Genomic DNA, 22,971 nt, shown 5'->3' with positions numbered 1-22,971 from the left:
ATATAATAAGTATTATGAAATCCTGGATAAATGTTGCACCTGTTTGGCAATTTAATAAGCCTATGTGATTCTGCTAGCAGCAGTGACAGACATGTTGACTGAGGTACTTTCAAGCCAACAGTCATGTTTGCTTCTTGTTGGCTGGCAGTTCAGATATAGATTACACTACACATCACACACAGTGCTTCTTCCAGCCAGAGACATCAGATCATTAGCCACAGGTGATAAGTTTGGTGACTTCAAACATTAATCTCAACTATTGATCAAATACTTTAATTAAAAGTTGCCAGATAATGACAGATTTCTGCTCTGTTTAGGCATCTCTAATATGAATTAAATACAATCAAATCAAATGACCTAATGAGGGAGAAATGTTTGGATGATGCTAGTCGAATTGGCATCGATATCATTTGCATTACACAGAAAACCTTGAACACTATGCAGTTTTCTTTATATTGGTTGCATCTGTTCCACATAATCCATCAGTGAAGGCGTCCCTCCTTGCCATAGTTTCATTGCGACCAACAGTGAACAGCAGGTTCATTTGTTGTTTATTCACTTCCTGTTTTCATGTGACTTCGATGTAGTGTTTGGGTAAATGACTGGTAGTCTGTTCCTGGTGTTTCATTTTAAAGTTGACTGTATGCTCTTTGCTTCCCCATGTTTGACTTACTGATTTGTTTGATCCAGGATCTTGGATCAATCAGATATAGCCTGGGACAGGAAGTGAAAATACTAGTTGGGAATTATTTGGAAAAGAGGAAAATGAGGTCACTAAAGCTCTGGAGGAGCCTGCACTCAGCTTTGTACGCTTTATACACTTTTTTCAGATTTGTACACTCTACAGAAAAGTGATTTTTCCCTTATATTGAGGGATGCAGAATACTGGATTTTGCTGCACAGGAGTTCATGCTGCTGCCACACAGCAAGAACATTCATGGTGTGAATCCTGGTGGATTTTGCATGTTCTCCTTGTGCATTTACCACAAGGAAATTTTGCATTTACCCAGAGTTCTCTCTGGGTAGTCTGGCTTCCTGGCCTTAGGGTCGACTACGTCTGTCCTTGAGGGGTCATCTGGGAGGATACCCTGAGAGATGGAGCATGAGCCTGGTGCAGGCCTGGAATATGGCCATCAGAAGGCCAGAGAAGCACAGGGCCAAGGTTGAGGCGGTGGAGTGAGGAAGAAGCAAATGCTCCAATACCTGACCTGACCTGACTCTGGCTTCCTTCCACAGTCCAAAGACATTCTTATCAAGTTAAATGAGACTCTGTTGTGATTGTGAGTGGTTGGTTGCCTCTTCATGTCAGCCCTGTGATTGACTGGTAACCAGTCCAGGTCATACCCTGCCTGGTTCAATGACAGCAATGTAGAAACTAGATGAATTGGATTTTTGCTCATATCTAATCTGAAATCTTATCTATATCTAATGTCATATCTTATCTAATATGCCAATTTTCAAACATTTATTTTAGCTGATACCAACATACAAATACACTATATTGCCAAAAGTATTCGCTAACCTGCCTTGACTCACATATGAACTTAAGTAACAACCCATTCTTAATCTGTATGGTTTAATATGATGTGGGTCCACCCTTTGCAGCTATAATAACTTCAACTCTTCAGGGAAGGCTTTCCACAAGGTTTAGGAGTGTTTTTGTGGGAATTTTTGACCATTCCAGAGACACCAGAAGCGAATTTGTGAGGTCACACACTCATGTTGGACAAGAAGGCCTGGCTCTCAGTCTCTGCTCTAATTCATCCCACAGGTGTTCTTTCGGGTTGAGGTCAGGACTCTGTGCAGGCCAGTCAAGTTCATCCACACCACACTCTCTCATCCATGTCTTTACGGAACTTACTTTGTGCACTGGTGCACAGTCATGTTGGAACAGGAAGGGGCCATCCCCAAAATGTTCCCACAAAGTTGAAAGCATGGAATTGTCCAAAATCTCTTGGTATGCTGAAGCATTCAAAGTTCCTTTCACTGGAACTAGGGGCCAAGCCCAGCTCCTGAAAAACAACTCCACGCCATAATCTCCCCTCCACCAAACTTTACACTTGTTCACAAATGTTTGTAGAAACAGTCTGCATGCCTAGGTGCTTGATTTCATACACCTGTGGCCATGGAAGTGATTTGAACACCTGATTTAAATTATTTGGATGGGTGAGCGATTACTTTTGGCAATATAGTATATGTCAGTCCCAAAAATTTCAGTCCTGTAAAAATATATACTCTAGAATTTAAGGAATGAGGATAACACAAAGAACACTTTGCTGATGCAGGTCTGCTGGTCCTGTCTAAACCTCACAGTTTACTCGTACAAACAACCAATAATCATCTGCCCTAACTGATATTGTGGATAACATTATGCCTCCCTGCATGGGTTTACTGATTTGCCTGGAGTGGAGGTGATCAGTATCACAAGTTACTTATTCCTGCTGACCTCCACCTACATGGCTAGCCAGATAATGGCATACAAGAGTCTGGAGACTTACAACTATTTCATGTGTGACGGAGTCATTGACCTCAGACTGAAAGCAGCATTGAATGATTACATCTTGTTTTTGCTTGGGTGAGTGTGTTTCCTGGAGAATCACTGTTGTATATTACTATTTCAACTCTAATTTTACATAGATGGATGCAGCACTAGCATTAAACAAACTCTAATCTACTGAGTGATATTGTGATTAATTTTTTAAATATTTCCACTCTTCACCAGATATGTAATTTTAAGTAGCTAAATTTTGGCAGTCTTATCTTTTACAAAGTGATCTCTACATACACACGAGTGGTGCTGTCACTGATGCCAACTTTAGACGGAGGCTTTTGATCCATGTCTGCTGCCATTTTGCTGTGAGCTTGTTAAACTTTTCAACTTTGCATGCTCTAACTTTGGGAGTAGAAAGTAGCTCTCTTTTTTTAAAACCCATTTTGAGGCACAGCCATTCACAGCACAGAAACATAGCATTTTTGTAGCTCTTCTTGATGCAGAAATCACTTCCCGCCCCCCATCTGGAGTTTGGTGGGTTATGTGACATCTTCTGAAAACAACCTATACAGAGATTGAATGGCTGCGATTGGCTCCAGGGTGCATGGTGTAGATGGACCACTGCACAGCCAGACTATGTAGAAATTATGGGCTATGGTGGCCCTTCATACTTCCCACACCTCTACAGAGATGGTTATCTGATTAAAGCATCATAATGCTGGTGAACAATTTCATTAACCAAGGTTAAATTCAGAATGAAGATAGCTACAAAGAATCCTTTAGTGTATGCATGTCATGAGTCTGAAGCCCCTGTGGTTTCATTGGTAGTACCAGGGTGTGCACTGGTACTCCATCATAATTCCAGCCTGGCTCCTGGCAGGGGGGACAGGCCTTAGTGGCAGCTCACTGAGGCAGCTGTTAAAGATGAGAAGGATGAGATGAAATGTGCAAACCCAAAGGGGCTCTCCCTCATTCATCTTTTTTGTGTGTGCTCATGTGTTGTGCGGCCTCCCTGTCCCTTCTTCACTGCCTCTGCCTCTGGCTAATCCCTCTGATTAGGCTAATCAAGCTGAATGTCAGTTTGAGGCAGAACTGGTGGACGACTGGCGGGTGGAAAGGACAGGATGGAGTCTGCTGTGGTGCTGCTGTAATGATGAGTAATGGTGTCTGGAGCAGAAATTGCGCATTCAGCCACCGGGCCGCTGATGGCAGACCTGGTTTAAGCTGGTTCAGACTGCTTTAGTGAGCTGATATTTTGAATAAAGTAACATCAGAAAAGTAACTCTTGAGTTCCTTTAACTGCAGGTTTTCACTTCAAATTTTATCTGTGAACACGAATCTGCATGTGAGTGAAACATCTGGAGAAGACGGTCGGATTTCATGAGACAGAAATGTTTTAGTTTCTGTTTGGAGTGCTGGTAGGAATTATCCAATCATGTTTCAGGCAAACATTTTCTGCCTGGAGAGCAAAGGAGTCTGGAGGAACCTGTTGACATATAATGGGGCTTGACGGTATCCAAGTCTCAATACAATTAAACCAGTGGTATACAGTATTACCACCGTTTGTCTAAAATTTTACATTGTAGAGAATGCTTTGAATCCTCCCACCACCACCCCTGACCCCCCCAAAAAATCAAAAGTCATAATGGAGGGGACAACTGGACCTCAGTCAGTTGACCAAGATTTCGATACCCATAACCCATAACAAATAGATGACAGATTTTTGCTGATGTCCAATGTGCTCATATTTACATATTTATTACATATTTATAGCCTATGTTAATGCTAATGTCTATGTTTACGAACTTTTATTGTGAAGAACCTGACGGATTGCGAAGAGCCTGACTGTGATGACCACAGTCACACAGTATTAGTAAATAAGTAAAATGTAGGGATGCACAATATTATTGGCAGTGTATCGGTATTGACCGATAATGAAATTTACGCCAATCTGTACGGCCGATAATGTGACATCATAATCAAGCGCAGGCAATGATGCCAGATGTGCGCCAACAACAAACTTAACATGTTGGCTGTGAGGGATAAGTTTGACAGCAAATAAGCTGTTTGCATCGCTTGTAAAGTACGTGATGTGAGGAGGAAAACACGCCTTGAACACCACCACTTTAATTTTGCATCTAAAAAAAAACATCACCCTGAGGACTAAAAGGACTTTTTTAAGATAAAGGATAACAAAACTTTGTGCCAGAGAAAACTCATCAACAGCCTCTACTTAAGCCATTCGACAAAGCTAAAAAATACAGCAGCAATGACCAAAAGGTGAGGAGATTAACAAGAAAATCATTAAATTTATAGCTCTTGATAATCAGCCTTTCAGCCTGGTGGAATAAACAGGCTTCCGCGGGCTAATGATGTATTTAATGCCCCGCTTTGTTATACCTGGCAGGCACTTACAGCCTTATCAGAACTGAAAAGGAGTGGCTAAAATGGGCAAAAAAAGGCAGGTTAAAAAAGACGAAAACCAGCAAACAGAATCAAAAATGGTCTGAGTGGTAAAGTGTTGCAGAAAGGGGCAAAAATCAGTTACAGTTGGCAAAAATGTTGCAAAAATGGCCAGATAGAGTAGTGAAAAGATTTTAAAAGGGGTTTGGTGGAAAAAATATTGCAAATATAGCAAAATTGAGCACTAAAAAGTGACCAAAATGGTAAAATAAGTAAATAGATTAAAGGGCAAAAATATTGCTGAAATGGCCTAATTAAGTAGTGTAAAGAGGTAAAAGAGTGCAAATAAATGTCAAAAACCCATTAAAAGGGGCAACAACAAATCCATGATTTGATGAGTGGCAAAAGTTTTTCAAAAATGGACGGAAAATCAGTTAAAGAGTGGCAAAAACTGGAAAAACATTATAAAAAAATGGGTAAAAGAGGCAAAAGAATACATAATAAATAATCAAGAGACGCAAAAATGACTGGATGAAGTTGTAAAATAAATAAATAAATAAATAAATAAATAAACTCAAAAAAGTGGAAAAAAAGGGGCGAAAAGTGGCAAGAACTGGTCTAAAGGGCAAAACTAATCAAAATGGGTTTAGAGCAGCTTAGAGCAGTTTACTGCCTAATGCTATGTTAAAGCTGAACAGCAGGGGAGATATGAGAAGTGACAATCATGTTAAGGCCCAGTATGAAACAGTTGTGCCAAAGAAGCATACACCCTTAGAAAGTCTGCAGCTATTAGAGTGTAGTAGTTGTAAACGTCTCTCTCTTCTCACACCTCCTTATTTCTTTTGAAGCTGATCCTTGGACTTGGATAGTGGAAGATGCTGTCTCTTCCCTGGTATTGGTCCTGAGTTATAAAGATATCCTAAGGCAGCAGCAGCAGCAGCCCTGGTATATTGGCAAGTAGCCCCAGGAGCTAAATCATTGCTGACTGATAGCTGATGGGTTTTGAGATTGCTGCATGATTGAGAGAAACTAAGGCAAGGAGAAGTTTTAGCTTGTATCTTATTTCAGGATACGACTTAACAAAGCCTTTTATTCATTCTTTTCCAAACGTCTTTCAAATCAGCGAGGACATTTCTCTCCACGTCTGCTTTCTATCCCCTCAGAGCCGACGTCTCCTTCATGACATTGTTTCTTTTTTTTTTTTCTTTTTTTTTTTTTTTTTACACAGCATTGTCTGATCTGTGTTTAGGGAGGCAGCAGACGTCTGTAGCTGTCACCTCCTCTGTCCGGCCCTCCAGACTTCTTCAGCTCTCCACTGCTCGTCTATAGCTTGCTGAAGGCATTGCTGTCCTCTTGGTTAATCTGATGTCTCAGCAGTACACTTGAAGATCCCGGCTATACTGAGGGACAGAAATAACTCCCTCTGTGCCTGAAACTGGACATTTGGCATGACAGGGACATGCAGATCAGCAACCACAGCTTTCACACATGACAGCGCTAATTAGGCTTCCACCATTTACCATTGATTGTCTGCCAAGGCCGTGCACGACTCTCCTTTTAAACCTCACTCATGTTCAGAGAGAAGGGAATATTAAAGGTTGTGTTTTCTATAACTTTAGGCAGCTTTATGTAGTTTTTTCCATTGGTTCACCTCTCTATAACCCCAGAGTGTAAGCTTGTAAAGTCAGCTGCAACTGTTGCTGTCTCCTTTCCCCCATCAGAGTTTCTCTTTCATTCTGTACTGAGGAAGATTTTTAGGTGAAAAATACACTTATCTTGTCAGCAAAAATCCCCAAACTCTGCTGCAGCGGAGAGCATCATGTACTTCTGTCTAACAAGACATAAACCAAACATTGTTTTCTATCTATGTATTCATCGATTGTCTACTTTTGTATCAACATCTAGTAAAAGACAAGTAGCTAGACACCTGTCTACCCAGCCACATTGTTTGAAGAGATCCCATCATGGGGGACAGGATTGGATATGCAGTTCCTCCTGGATGTTCAAGGTCTGCTCTCAGGATTTCTCTGAGATGTCTTAATTACAAGTCCAAACTGCCACAACAGGCTTTTCTCAAAACAGAAGTTCTATCGTAAGATACTTTTGAGTCTCTTAAAATCCCTATGCTCACTCTCCTCTTTCACATAAAGATGATAAATTTATATTACACTGGCTACACACTGGATGATATTAGGCCAAATTTTGGGCCCAAGACCCAAGGTTAGGAGCCAGTGTCTCACAGGAACCAAGCAGGAACCTCCAGTGTTGAAAGCCTTCAAACACACTCCATGTTGAAGTGCTGATTTTTAAAGTACAAACAAGTTTTGTTTGGAATGCTTAGTGTCTCTTAATAAATTGTCTGATTTGTGCTTTTTAAGGTAAAATTCCAGTTTAGCTTTTATTTGGAGAAACTCCCTTCATTTTTACCTCCGCCAAGAAGTTATGTGATTGGGTGGGTTTGTTAGTTTGTTTGTTTGTTAGCAACATAACTCAAAAAGTCATGGACGTATTTTGATGAAATTTTCAGGAAATGTCACAAATGGCATAAGGAAGAACTGATTAGATTTTGGGACTGATCTGGATTACCATCTGGATCCAGGAATTTATTAAAAGATTCTGTACTATTTGGAGATAGGGCTAATGGCAGAGGTCTGCGCTGTTACCACTTTACACCAGGAGGTGACGGACATGAGTAACTTATTCAAAGTTTTGGAGTTTATAGAGCTTGAAAGACACACGCCCGGTCGAGGAGACGAGTCGGAGCGTAAAAGAGAGAAAGACAGCAAATTGTAGCAAGAAAACTCTCAATGCTGGTAGGAACAGAGGAATATTCACCCTCTGCCATGACTTTCAGTCATCCAGTGAGACCATGGGTGCTTTCGCCATGACAGTCCACACGTAGCGAATGCTTTGCCTCACTGTGTCTCCACCCCACCGGGGAGGGAGAATTCGGCGAATTAGATTTTGGGAGTCATTCGGATCACGGTCTGAATCCAGGAATGTTTTTAAAGGATTCTTCACTATTAGGAGATAGGGCTGATGGCAGAGGTCTGCGCTCTCTGAGTGCTCTTCTAGTTGCAGAATGCTTTTATTTTGAATAGTTACTATCATGGATTCAAGATTCACTTTATTGGGAATTTACTGGGAATTTACATACACAGAAGGAAACTAATTGTTACTCATCAGCTTTCTTGCGGTGTATTTAAGAGACAGAAATAAATGGTTAAAAATAGAATCCATAGGGCTAAAAATGTGTTTAAAACAACAATAAACATTTAAAATAAATTATTAATAGGATTGAAAACAAACAAAAGAGGCAGAAAAATCTTCAGCACATTCAGAGCAGGGCTGGACCGGCAATTTGGTATACAGGGCATTTTCCTGGTGGGCCAGTGCACTTTGGGGCCGATATGATTTAATCTCACTTTTTTTTTTTTTTATTTAAATTTATTCCACTATGTTCACCTTTGACAACAAGAGAGTTTGTGAAAGGGACACTACACATAATTTCATTTGCCCATGTCATTTACCACTCAGCATTGCAGTAGTTTAGAGTATTGATCTACAAGACTTACTAAGGGCATGAAGAAACAGTGTAGTTTAATCTTGTCCCACCAGGGTAAATAGCCAGTTGGCAAAAGATGCCAGGGCCAAATTTTCTTCCCAGTCCAGTGCTGATTCAGACCCACTATAAACTGAATGAGGTCAATGGTAGGGAAGTTTATTGAGCTCCTGGTTGGAAAGCTGGGATGGTGTGTGCCAGAGTGGACACGTGCGGCAGCTGCAAGCAGGAAAACACACTGCCAGTCTGATTGACCGTTGATGATTTTAACCCTAATGTTTGGCCAGATTTGTCCTTCCAAAGATCATGGGGATGTGATCTGAAAAGAGGCTTGTCACCACCATCTTTTTGTCCAAATAATCCTCAAAAGTGTGATGTTATTAACATCGTTTTACTGTGTCCTGTAATGTTGCAGCCTCCTGGATGCTTTTTATAAGCAATGTGACTGAGCAGACTGGGTTGCATCACCAACCAACATACTTGTAAAGCTCACAACCACTACACCTTTATCTCAGCCATGTTTCATCCATATTCTTTTCCTAATTTTTGCTTTTTCATTGCAACTGTAACACACACCAGAACAGAGGTCATAATAAAAACTCATTAACAGTAGATGCATCCCCTTATGACGCAGCAGAGCAAAGAATCAAGCAGCAAGTATATTCCATACCTTGTGCACAATTGGGACATATTATTTATTTATTGCCTCCTACTTATTTAGGATTTGTTGGACCTGATATGTTTAGAAGCTCAGCCTTGTCTTTGAACAGGAATGTCTGCAAATTTTCCTTTCCAAAATCCACATAATTCCCTCAGATTTCAATAAAATTACCTCAAATATCTGTAAAAATTGCTAAAAATATTTTAATGTATCCTATGAAAAAGTATCCCAAAATCAATTAAAATATTCCCCAAAAGTTTCAGTGAAACTTTCTTATGAAAGCCAAACATATCAATTAAAAACAAATAAAATTTCATGTAAATTCCTGGGAATTTTTAAGAAAATTTCCCATAATTTCAAAGCCAATACTCCTTAAAAATTTCTGCTCAAATTCCAGAAAAATGTCAAATACATTCCCAAAGATCCCACAAATCACAAATTTACAGATGGATGTCCCAATTATCCATGAAAAAAACTAGAAATTTCAAAGCAAATTCCCTAAAAAATGCAAATAATTTTCCTAAATTTTCAAGGAAATGCCTGAAAATATCCACATTCCCCCAAACATCCAAACAAATTTTCCAAATTCATATGAATATGATCCTCCAAAAGTTCCAATGAATCTCTGCAAATTATACAAACATATACCCAAATTGTCCATGAAAATACTTTTAAATTTCTAGGCAATTGCCCCAAAATATACAAATTCCTTACAATTTCCATAAACATTCCTGAAAATCTCATAGCAGATTATCTAAACTTTCCAAGCAAATTACTTAAATTTCAATGTACATTCCAGACAGTTACTAAAAAATTCTAATAGCAGAAAGCATTCCTATGTTGTAAAAAAGCCAAGATGTAATGTCCTCATATGTGCATGCAGGGTCTTAGGTGGTTATAAATGTTTGTAATTTGGCTCGCCTCGACTCAACCTCTTTCTGTTTCTAGGTTTTTCCGAAGTTGGTTTAGATGTCCACAGATTAGCTTCAAAAGACATCTTCACTAACCTATGAGTCATGGCGCTCAGACTTTGTCCAATACTTGATGCAGTTCATTTTGAGGGGGAAAATATAAATTCAAGTTTTCATTTTGCTTTTTATTTCTTTGACCTATGCTGTCTCTTTCACAGAGCCCATGCGTGCCTTGCGGGGTCTGACTGCTACAGAGATCCAACCCCGGCAGCTGGCCCTCCAGTGGGAGCCCCTGGGCTACAACCTGACCCGCTGTCACACCTACTCCCTGTCCCTGTGCTACCGCTACTCCATGCCTACAGGCGGCAGCGGAGGGAACAACGCCACCGTCAGAGAGTGCCTATCTGTGGATCGAAACACGTCTCACTTCACCCTGAGAGACCTCCCGCCTTTCCGCTCGGTCCATGTCCGACTGGCGCTCTCCAACCCAGAAGGCAAGAAGGAGAGCAGGGAGGTCACCTTCCAGACCGAGGAGGACAGTGAGTGCACTTTAAGAGTGTTTTTTTTGTGCTTCATGCCTTTATTTGGATAGGACAGCTGAAGAGAGACAGCGCAGAGGGAAATATGGGGGGGGGTTAAATCCTGAAAACAGTTGGTTTTTACTAGTTTTGATCACAACTGAAGTTTAGCAAAAAATCTAACCACAAAAAAATAAAAATCAAGTTTTAATCATGAGAATAAAAGTGTTGATATCAGAAGATAAGATAGATGAAGTTTGATCTTGAGGGAAAAGTTAAACCTACTTGTTACCATGGGGAAACAGAGTAAAACAGAATTTTTGGGAGTGTATCTGCTCAGGGCCTCCATTCATTTCCTATCTATGATGGCATTTGGCAGTGGCTGCTCACTAATTTTAGCTTTCTTTATGACTCAAACCAATAACTTTTCATATTTGTTGTTTTAGGTTCAGGTTTCCCTTCTGATCTCACTGCTCTTTGTGCTGTTCCTGATCGAGGCACTTTAACTGACAGATTTTGATACAAACTGAAAATGTCAGGCAACAGACATCCAAATCCATTTACAAGGTTAGTAAAAGAGTCAGGAATCAACAGGCAGAGATGAGGACAAACAGGATGCAAACACTAGAAAACTGCCTGTAGGCTAAGCACAGTGCACAAAGACTGACTGGCTCCGTCACAGGCTGCTTTTCAAACATAGTCACCCGTGCTATTTAGCATGGCAGAGAAAAGATTTAGTATGCCCCAAAATAAATCATATGTGTTGTTGTCTTCCAAATATACCAGAAAAGTCTTACATCTGACTGCATTTTGTGGCATCTTAGTCGGCATGTAATTTAGTCTGTTCTGTCTCAGAGTAGGAGCTTGTTGAAACCCTCCAGGGCAGCTGTATTTTTTCACCCATCACTGTTGCTCTTTAGTCTGCTGTGGATGTGCCAGCCAGAGGGTCAAGGCTGCAGGAGCAATGTTAGGATGAATAAAAGTTGAAAATTCAACTGTTTTGCATATGAAAAAATGTCTATGTCTATTTTTATTATATGAAGCAACTCTTCACAGTTTCTAGATTTACAGATTTTCAAATGAATGCAAAGAGATACTTTTGCAGGGGTGGTAAATAACTTTTTGCATTTACTCAATCTATTGTAATTGAGTGGCAGTTTTTGTGTACTTTTACTGTTTTGAGTACATTTTTAGATCAATAATTCTTTTGGGGGTAAGTATTATTCTTCATTACACACACAGTTACTGAAAAAAAGAAAACCTAAAAGCCAAAACGAGGAGGTTCTAGCTTTCTGTCATGACAGAACACTGCACATTTGTTTGACTTTCAGTATAAAGGCCAGTAGCACATAGTAAGAGACTGAATATACATTACATCCTAAACAACTATTGCATTTCACTTTATAGAAAGGTGTGACTTTACCTGAAAAGCCTGGTTGGAGATCCATATTCTCGAATTGTCATTGCCAATAATGAAAGATTGAATTTTACTGTGCAACTCCCCAGAAGCTATTCAGTACTCAGTACATGGAGCAAAAAGATCTAAAATTATCTCATTTTACTTTCACCTGAGTAGATTTATTGGCCAGTAATTGTACTTCCACCTGGGTCAACTATAAACAAAGTAACTACATTTATTTATGTCTTGTACGTTTTCTCCATCTGGTATTTTGTGATGTTGACTTTTAGATTGATTTTTCAAAAGTAGGTAGTTCTGGCACACCAGTGTGGTCGTGACTTAAAGGAAGGAGACAGCTTTAAAAGCTCACTCTGTCAATTACAATATTTAACACTGTTATTCTTTAAAAAAAATATGCAGGAGTGCATGTACACAATGACTGTAGGAGTTCCAGTTTAGTTGTTTCTTTGGGAATTTATGCCCATTCATACTGTGGAGCATTTATGAGGTCAGGGACTGATGTTAGATGAGAAGGTCTGGCTTGTAGTGTCTGTTCACATTCATCCCAAAGGTGCTTGATGGGGTTGAGGACAGGGCTCTGTGTGGGCCAGTCAAGTTCTTCCTCACCAAACTGATTAAACCATGTCTTTAATGTCCTTGCTTTGTGCATTGAGGCACAATCAGACTGTGATAAAAAAGAGCCTTCCCTAAAATGTTAACACAAAGTTGGAAGCATTGCATTGTCCAAAATGTCTTGGTATGCAGACGCATTAACATTGCACTTCTGATTGACGACTGAATTCAATAATTGACAGGTGTGGCCAAATACTTTTGTCCATATATTGTAGCTCATTTAAATGTTAGAATTTATCTAAGAAGTCTTTTCAACAAACTGTTAACCTAGTTAAATTTGTTATTTGTTCTGACTTAAAACAGAGGTAATTTGCCCCTTGAGGTGATAAAAACCTGCTTTTATTTTCAAGGAAAATAAGAAACTTCTGGTGAATCAAAAGTAAATACTTTAACCACAGATAAAGGGGAGCTTGCTACTGGTAGAAAAGTAGAAAGACATAGCAAGTTAACGGTCAAAAAAGACATGTTTGATTTTAAACGACACAGAAATATCCTTTTAGCTGTCTGAGATCGTTGTGTGTGAAAATTCTCAGTGAATAGGCAGTTTGTGAAGTATTCAGACCACCAATAGCTATAGCACACTAAATAAAATCACCTTTCTTCCTCATTCTGATGCTCTGTTTGAACTTCATCACATCATCATGACCATGTCTACATGCCTGAATGCATTGGTTGCTGCCATGTGATTTGATGACTGGATATTTGCACAAATAATCAGTTGAAAAGCTATACCTAATAAAGTGGCCAGCTTGTTTATCTAGACAAACAAGAGTGCATCTCTAATGCCACATCATGAGAGGAAACAGGGTCATATTTCTCTGTAAGCACATGCTTATTGTCACATTCTATCAGCTCCTGCTTCAGAAATTCTTGAATTTCTATTTTTCTGTGCATGCCCCGTCATGCCCAGATAATTATTGTGCACATGCCTCTAGTCATCTAGTAGCAGCAAAAAAAACACACAAATATTGACTTACAAAATAAGCTGGATCAGCGTAACTAAATGGAAGATCAGCCTTTTAAATGGCGGCCGGTGGAACATTAATCAGCCTGGGCCACGGCCGGTAGCAAAATGGTAAAATGATTTTGCTTATCTTTGAATTAATATTTTCCTGTGTACATCAGCAGATTAGGCACTCTCTAATGCAAATTCCCAGAGAATGTCACACACTTATTGTTGTGTGGAATAAGCAGTATTTTCTGTGTAATTGAATGGTATTTAAGGATTTTCTTGACCCAGTGGAGTGACTAAGAGAGAGTGACAGGGATGATATGAAACAGCCATAATTTATTTTAATGTAGGAAAGAACATTAAAAGAAAACAGATTAAATCTAAAGGCAGAAAAGAGATTTGAAAAAGAAAACAGACAGCACTAGAAATTATGTCTATTTAAGAATTGCTGTCTTCAAGGCAGGAGAGATTTGACATAATTGTAATAACATACATCATGTAGAAATATTAAAATTGTATTCTTTTGTTTTTATCAGTAAGATAGTGGAAGAAAAAGTGTGCCAATAAGAGTTCCCTATTATATTTTTAGTGCTCTGCTGCAAATTCTGAATGTCAGTGCTGATGAAAAGTGTTCCTTTTGAGCCGCTGAATGGTACCCTGTCAGTCCGACAGTCCTCAATCCTCATGTCACAGGAAGAGCCGCCATCCCCCTCACATCTACAGTAATTGAGCCGCAGCTGGTGACAGTTCCTCTCGTCTGCTTCCTATTGGGCTCAACAATCAAACCTTGGTGTAGTGCTTTGCTCACACCGTGTCTCTGCAGCCTGGTCGAAGCAGATTTAGCTGTCAGGATTGATGGGTACAGCAGGATTTTCCTTCACTGTGCTGTGCAGCCCTCAGCTCCTGCTTCTGAGGCCTCCTGGGTACCTTTTAATAAATCAGAGGTGACAGCTAGTTCATTGTAGAGCACCAGAATAGCATTAAAAAGACGCAAGAGCAGACAATGATACTAAATACATGCCGCTAATTTTCATCCAGGTTGATGTAGGGTTTGAAAACATAGTCAAGGATAGATTTTACTGCCCATGCCCAAGACCAGCCTGCTGTCATCTGTGGCCTGAAACCTGTGATCTGGTTAGGATCCCTGTCACTTCCCTCAGGGAAAAGCCAGGTTGGGCTTGAAGGGACTCAAAGACCCCTTAAGACATTGTAGGGTGTATTTACTTCAGGGAACTTCCCCGAGTGCACAACTGAACGAATCAAAAAATGCACTGTCTAGCTCCACTGGTCATGTCTTGAATTAAAAAGTAATTAAAAAAATACACTCAAAGTAGCTTATTTACCAATTATGTACCATCTTTCTTTAAATGTAGAGTTTTGTTTTAATGAGGGAGAAAAGCTGCTAAAATGTGGCACTGCTAGTGAAATAATGCAGTGTTTGACAACAAGTGTTTCCCTGTGAAGTACTATAAAGACATGGCTCAGGCAAAGAGTCTGTCTTGGTGGGTCAAGCAGAGAAACAACAAATGGTCAGAATAGTGGTAAAAATGTGCCCATGTTGGGTAGGAAAGCATTGCTTGTTTAGCTTTAATAACATATATTTATTATGATTAATGTAGATCTTTGTTATTTGTTTTTGCAGATCCTTATTTTGCATTAACAATAAATTTGTATGCCAGGGGGATAATGGTCATTTATCCTTACTGCTTCTTAAACCATCCAGAACTCCATGCACCTTAAAAGGAGTCCACCTTTAAAGAGATGCATTGAGTTAAGCCACAATTTGCACAGAGATACTCACAGGTTGGATTAGTCTGCTGTTTTCTGTATGTGAGGTGCTAAAGAAGAAAAATCTGCTGTCATCCTCCAAGACGTGGTGCTCTGTTATCAGACAGTAGAAGCCAGAATCTCAATTCATCCAGAGGGCTGGGAGCAAGCCAGTCCACCGTTTCCTCTCATCACCCCCCTGCTCTATCTCTGTGATCCTGATTTTCTTTTGTCCTCCTCCTTTCCTTCCTGGCTTTGTGCCTTTTTTTTGCTCTGTCAACGGTGTTTTTACCCCCCTGGTGTGTCTGCCCAAGAGTCCATTAACTTGAGACCCAAACCGAGTGTTTGTTTCAGAGTAGGCTGTTTTTCTGTGTTGCTGCAGTTCCTGGCGGCATCGCTCCAGAGTCCCTGACCTTCACCCCGCTGGATGATATGATCTTTCTTAAGTGGGAGGAACCTGTGGAACCCAACGGTCTCATCACGCAGTATGAGGTAAGACATCTTGTTAGGTAAGCAAAAGATAATCCAAAGTTTGCTGGTGTTCATTTCATCAATGAAAACGTGTGGTTCACAGTCACAGCTAATATTAAAGATTGGGTATTCACGTACAACTGCTGTAAGTTTCCAATAAGTAACAACATTAGTTCTCTGCTATAGCTACTGATTGGTGTGCATGCGTTTTTGCTAAGGCGTTGGAAAACAATTAGCTTAACAGTTGAACAATGCATTAACTTGAAACTTTTGGTGAAATTGAACAGCAGCCGAATCTTTTGGTACATTAACTGAGGTGTATGGGGAACACTGAATGTCAATATGCACACATGAATAAAAAACTTTTAAAAAACTATGTCTACAGAATTGAAGACAAGAAAAACAGAGTTTAGGGCTTGTGGGGTCATTTTGATTGCACTGGTGTGTGACTTTTCGTGTACATGGCAGTGGTGGGTAGCTAAACTTGTGCTAAGGTTAACTTTGCTAACCAGACTGTTTACACCTTGCCACATGCACACACAGTTGCTTTCCTACTATGTTGATAAACAGAGACACCTGAATGGACTATGGAGTTCACTGCTGCTTCTTTCAACACTCTGAAGACACAAAATCCACCATCAGCATTGGTGGTCTCAGATGAGAACCAGTTAAGTCAACTTCAGCCATGGAGAGGTCATTGTAGAGGGACAATGTAAAAATGTTCACATGTCAAGGACATGGCTGAGTGAGCTTCTTTTCCTTCACAGACTGCTGTTGACATAGTGTGCTCTTTGCCCATGCAAGAGTGTGCTTTTTCACTCTCATGTGGACACAAATGTTTGTGAAAACTTAGCTTTTACAGATGGAAGTATTTTTGAAAGCAACAGAGGGAAAACTGTTTTTTAAAGAATAACATCCTATGTGTGGACTAGGCCTAAGACTAAATCAAAAATAGCTTCCAGATGAACACTACAGTCAGCGGAGGTATGGCTTCTTTCACATCACACTAATCCTCTGCAGGTGTAGGATGTTATTTTCCTCTTGCTGATATCTATTTTATCCTCCCTCTCTTTCTGAATAATGACTCAAATGAAGGCAAAGTCTCCTCTGCTCTCTTTAAAGACTCCCTGAGCGTGATTTCCCCCCTGGCTTGTTTTTCTGTTTCTCGCCTTAACGCTGGTAGAACACATGAGTCTGAGCCAGTGGAGTGGGGAGGACCCACTTTTCACAGTTCATGGGATTTACTGTACATGTTCATATGGTAATGAAGCTAGGGCCCAGACTTCAGGCTGTAATTACATGGGGGACAACTGCTCTAATTACTTATTTGCCTAAGAGATGCCTCCACAAGGGGGCACATTTAAATGTTTCTAATTAATTATTGATGGCCTTAAATCAACCCGTAGACCTTTGTAGTACTCGCTCTGGATTTTTTACTCTGCAAGCTAATGTGAAGACCCACAATAGATGAACACATGGTCGCCTGATAGGAGAGAAACTAGTTTTCTTTCACAAACACAAGCTCAGAGCTGAGGGAACCAAGGAGACTGAGCGGAGCTGTAACCTTGCTCAGCATACAGATGAGGCGGCCTTGCCCCTAACCTCCAAATTATTTCTGCTCTAAATATGCAGCACTGCATTTCTAGGGCAGAAACTATTATCAGGGTTTGAGAATCAACATTAGCCAGTACCTGGTTATACCTGTGGCTGCTCCCCTTTAAACCTGGATAAACTTTATGGATTATTTGCACAAAGCTGTGAGATCAGTCCAGTGTAATGGTTCACTGAGGTCACAGTTTAAACAATACCTTGGCTTTGATTTTACAGTTTGTTATGTTTTCAGTTTAACTGGAAAAATGCAACAAAACATCCAAGATATATGCAGTGCCTGTGAAAAGTTTTCACCGTTTTGGATGTTTTACCCTTTATGATTTTCTAAATCAATCATGGTAAATATACCTGAAAGTGAAAACAGATTTGTACAAAGTAATGTAAAGTAAACCAAAACATGTAGTGTGAAATAAGTGACTGCATAAATATTTGCCCCCTTAGAGTCAGTATTTAGTAAATGCATCTTTGTCTGCAATAATCACACAGAGTCTGTGTGGATAGGTCTCAATCAGGCTTGCACGAATGGACACACCAATTTTACTCCATTCCTCTTTGCAAAACTGCTCAAGTTCTGTCAGGTTGCATGGGAATAGGGCATCTTTGGATTGAGGTCTGGGCTTTGAGTCGGCCACCCCAGAACACTTACCTTCTTATCTTTAAACAATTAACTTTCCCTCTATAATTTGGGTCTTTGTTTTGCTGGAAAATAATTCTTCCACCAGGCCGTAGTTTTTTTGCAGACTGAACACAATCATTTTACCCTCTACCTCTTCAAGCTTTCCAGGGCTGGCTGCTGAGAAGCAGCCCCACAGCATGATGCAGCCACCACAGTGCTTAACACTGAGGTAAATAATGATATACAGTAGTTGCCTTATCCGGGCAGATTTGCACATGTGCCATATTCCTTCCTTTTCTTTTTAATGGATTTAACTGAACTCTGGGGGAGGTTCAGTGCCTTTAATTTTTTTTTTGTATCCATCCCCAGACTTGTACTTTTCAATAACCTTTTCTCTGAATTGCTTGGAGTGTTCTTTTGTGTTCATAGTGTAATGGTAGCCAGGAATACTGACTAACCAGTGACTGGACCTTCCAGACACAGGTGTCTTCATACTACAGTCACTTGAGACACGTTCACTACACTCAGCTGATCCCCATTTAACGAAATGTGGGGGTGAAACTCTGTTGAATTAACTTAGTGACTTTGAAGGGGGTGAATATTGATGCAGCAGCTTACTTACATGAGATATTTTTGTTTAATTAAAATGACCTTGTAGAAATGCGTTTTCACTTTGACATTGAAGAGGTTTTTGTAACAAAAACAAACAAACAAACAAACAAAAAAAAAAACAAAAAGCCAAATTGTATTTACCATGATTGATTTATCCACTCAGTGAAATGGTAAAACATCCAAGGGGGTGAATATTTATCAAAGGCACTGTATTTTTCAAAAATGTATATATTAGCCATTTGTGCTTGATAGACATCGACTGTCAAAGCCCTCCTGTAAATGTCCCAAGCAAGGTGTGAAGCCTTTTGTCACTTCAAAGTTGAAAGAAAACTCCTTCAAGTGTTCCTGAGATATGAAATTCACAAGGAATGACCGTGAGGGTCAATTACCTTAGGCGGACTCCAGGCGGACTTGACATCAATGCTAAGTTTGAAGGAAATCCCTCAAAGCATTCTTAAGATACTTTGTTTTCAATAATGGCCCAGATGTATGTACATACAGACAAATGGACAACCTACACCTTTATGCCTCTGGCCCAGGTTATCACTGGTGTAGAGAGGCATTCAAATATAGGACTAAACCAAATATAGACCTATTGAGGCAATGTAGCATGTATGATTAGCTTTTGAGTCTATAAGATTATAATGCACCTTTTAATGTTTAATTATGAGTCATTATTAGTTGATGAAGTGAGTAATCACTGTGAGATATTGCTTTAAGTGTTACACAACATCAGTCTGTATTAAGTAAACAGTGGGTTCTGCTAACAACCCTTACTCACTCATGGCTTGGATATGTTAGTTAACGACTATAGACTAACTAATGTGTACACAAGATGGGACGTATGTTGTGAAGTTTTGAGCACTTGTGATAGATACTTGAAGAACAGGTCCTCAATGACTGCATATGCAATATATTTTCTAAGGTAAATCCTCCTGACTCCACATCCTGAGGCCTTTAAAACAGCTTGGATAAGTTGGTTGACATTTGCTTTCTTTTACTTTGCCCTGGTGGGTGAAGCTGTCTGGTGTTGATTAGCAACACGTTTCCAAAGAAGAACCACGCTGTATACTTGGGGTGTTAGAAAGTATGGAAACACATTCAGCAGACTTCAACCTTTTGACTCTTCCCTCTTCTCCTCTCTTTCGACAAAGAGATTGCGTTGGGCCTTCTTGTCTGAGCGAGCTGGTCACTTGTATCTCTCCGGCAAAATGACAGCAGCTTCTGCTGCATTCAAAGCAGATATGTGGACTTATTTTGCCTTCCAAAACATTAAAGACGTTGCAAACTTAGACAAGAGTCAAGTCGTTTGCAAGATATGTCATGTCATGAGTGAAATACTCAGACAACACAACAAATTCTGAGAACTAGACATCATAGTGATAGCATTATAGCTAACGGCTAACGTGAAAAGAGTGGATGCCTGTTGAAGCTACTGCTGGTCTCCACTCATGCAACCATAATTACACACTCACACTATTAGTGTTGACAAGCTTATATTACTATATCGTATGGACAGATTCTTGCCAAAACACAGCCCTACTGCATACTGAAAGTTTCCACTCGCATTGATGTAAAGAAGCAAGTGGGTCTTCTTTCTCTGCTGTGTCATCTTGCTACCATCATCTTATGTAGTTGCATCTGCTTCTTCTCCATTCCTACAACTAGGATACTGCCATGGGTGGTTGCCTTTTGCCTCTACTCAGATGTATTTTTCAAATGAGTACATGCTCTAAACCATGACATTTTTGTTACTAATATACATACCATTACAACTCTGGTCTTGTGTATTTCTAACCCACAGTTCTCACAGGGTCCATGTCTGCAGTCTTCTTTCCACGCCACGGTCTTACACCCTGTGACAGAGCATGCCCCTGCCCACTGGGTCTGTTTCTGAAGCAGTGCAGGGCAGAGCAGCTGGGTCACAGTGTTGCAACCTTACAAGTTTACATAGGAATAAAGAGTCCAAGCAGCATGTTGCTCTGCCTGTCCAAGGTTGATTCTCTGCTTATTTGCTTCCCACATTCCTAACAATAGGATCTGGTCTTTTTTTCTTCTTGTTATGCTCTGTAATCATTACGTTTTTTTCGGTTTTGCTCTGTTAACTAATCCAGAAATCCATGTTAAATAAGGCTAACAGAGATGTAGAGCGAGAATATGACACTGAATCATCCCGAGTCTGATTATCAGTGGCTAACCACAGCAGGAGATTTATTAGATCTGCGCCGGGAGTTGACATCGTTTTGCAGTCGTCTCAAGATTAATTGAGAGGCGTTTCTCATGAGAGAGCCTTTAAATAAAATGCCATCTAAATTCAATCTTCCAGGTGGTGTGAAAAATGAGCTATAGGCTGTGTAAAGCATATTACAGACAGTCGACAGGCTCTTACAGCACTGACTAAAGAATGGTATTATATAGTTAAAGACCTCATTTGAACACAGGCCAAGGTTAAAGCCACAAATCTAAGTGACTGAACTATATTGCTCTTAATGGGCCTCAGTGCCTTTTCACTGGAGTTATGTGGATGTTGGTCAGTCGGTCAGATGATGTAAGCCTGGAGAAAATGGCTCAGCTTCTGTTGGCTGTGCAGTCAATACAATTTGTACCATAATTATTTGAATTCTTTACCTTAGAATTGGTCTACACTCTAATATTTCATGCAGGAACAGCTGTAAAAGCTTTTCAGTGCCATAAAAAGCCATCTTGGGTCATCATTTCTATATTTCTTGCACGGGAATGCCACTCAAGACAGAGAACTATGTAATATTTTCAGAAACGTCTGACTAATATCTGCTATCCTTAACCTTTTAAAGGTTTTAAACACAGAAAAATGTCTTCATGAATTCCACCCAAAGTAGACACTGTATGTTAGAGTTAGGGCTGTCAGTGTTGGTCCGTTAATCAGGAAAAGATTAAAGTGAGAAATTAAAGATCCAGTTTTTAAAATAGAATTAAAATCATGTTATGTTGTGTTTTATAAGCTATCGTAGCTTGGCACCAGCTGGATGTGACTCACTGTAGTGTCTTCCTATTTTTACAGTGATCTAAACCAAGGACACCACCTCTCCTACGATTGTACCATTTTACTTGAAAAACTCACGAACAGCTCCGTGGAGAAGTCAAAAGTAATCCACATGTTGTAATTTAAAATTTTCCCCTTTTAATATTTTCCTTTTGCTCCTTTTATCTGTTTTTTAAATCTGTACCAAGTCCCTTTTCGATGATTAAGTTAGTGTCAATATCTACCAAAATTTCCGAATTTTTGTTCAAAATTAAGTCACTTTTTTGTCCCAATAGGAAGTTAGGTACTCAAAGCTTGACACAGTTAAAATTTCAAAATAAAAGCATAAGATTGAAAATTTTCTATAGGGAATCTGATCCCTTAATTGTCAACCTTGACTGGGTTACTTGCACAGAGAAAACAACAAAAAAAAAACATAAATTCCTAAAAAAGTGTACCTATTGCCACATTAATCTGGGATCACTGTACATCAGTGGGTAATTTTGTACATGCACTCCTGCATATAGTTTAATATATAGCAGGGTTAAACAAAAAAGAAAAAGCTTTTGAAGCTATCTCCTACCTCCAAGTATTGTTTCAGACCTCAGTGGTAAACTGCAGCTTTTATTTAAAAGACGTAGAAAATGCATAGTTGCTTAATGTCAGGAATGATACTTCTGTCATCCACTGGAGTGAGTGTTGTCAGAGTGGTCATGTGAGCCCTCTGTTTTGCCGTTCTTATATGCTATCCATACCTTTGTAGCCATACAGTAGCTTTTATAGCTAGCCTGGACCATGGGTGACTTTCCGGGGCATTTAAAGATTAAATCCACACAAGTAACTCCAATATTGAATCTCTTTTTATCCATGTTTTATTCCATTTTCGATTTGTTTCTTCCACTTGCATTTTATTCACATGGAAACGGCGTTTCGGGTGACTGTAAAAGTTACTTTTTGAAACCGGGTCACAGAGTGCATAAATCTGTAAACGAATACCGTTTCGTCTCCGTGTGGACGGCTATCCGCATCTTTTTTGAAACGATTACGTCACACACAGCGTAGCGCCCTTTAGGCGCCTGCGCGAGTTAGGCCAAAACAATAATAGTGGACAACACGGTTGTGTTCATGCTGCAGAAGCAACAGAGCTTGCTGTGGCTTTTACAGAAACATCTAATACTCCTTTACCACCACCGCGAAACGCATACGCCATATGTTCTTAAATCCAACGCAGAGAACAACCAGAAGGGCAACTAAATGGAAGTTTGTGTTAGTTTTCTGTGATATTCTTCTTCTACTCTGGTGCATTTCCGTGGCAGCGTTACAGCGCCACATATAGGCTTGGCATATGTACTACAGCATTTGC

At 39.8% G+C, this 22,971-nt stretch overlaps 1 protein-coding gene across 5 annotated transcripts in view; it reads left to right on the top strand.

Annotated features, from left to right (window-relative positions):
* ptprua (protein tyrosine phosphatase receptor type Ua) overlaps window positions 1–22,971 on the top strand; it is a 336,553-nt gene that overhangs the window by 205,702 nt on the left and 107,880 nt on the right. For all 5 annotated transcript variants that reach the window (XM_041808358.1, XM_041808356.1, XM_041808357.1 and 2 more), the window contains exons 8-9: window positions 10,247–10,567; window positions 15,680–15,789. In XM_041808358.1, coding sequence (XP_041664292.1) covers window positions 10,247–10,567; window positions 15,680–15,789 — 431 coding nt within the window. The remainder of the gene's footprint in view (window positions 1–10,246; window positions 10,568–15,679; window positions 15,790–22,971) is intronic.

This window comes from Cheilinus undulatus, linkage group 16 (genome assembly GCF_018320785.1).
Source record: "Cheilinus undulatus linkage group 16, ASM1832078v1, whole genome shotgun sequence".
NCBI lineage: Eukaryota > Metazoa > Chordata > Actinopteri > Labriformes > Labridae > Cheilinus > Cheilinus undulatus.
This window is presented reverse-complemented; position numbering and strand designations above follow the sequence as displayed.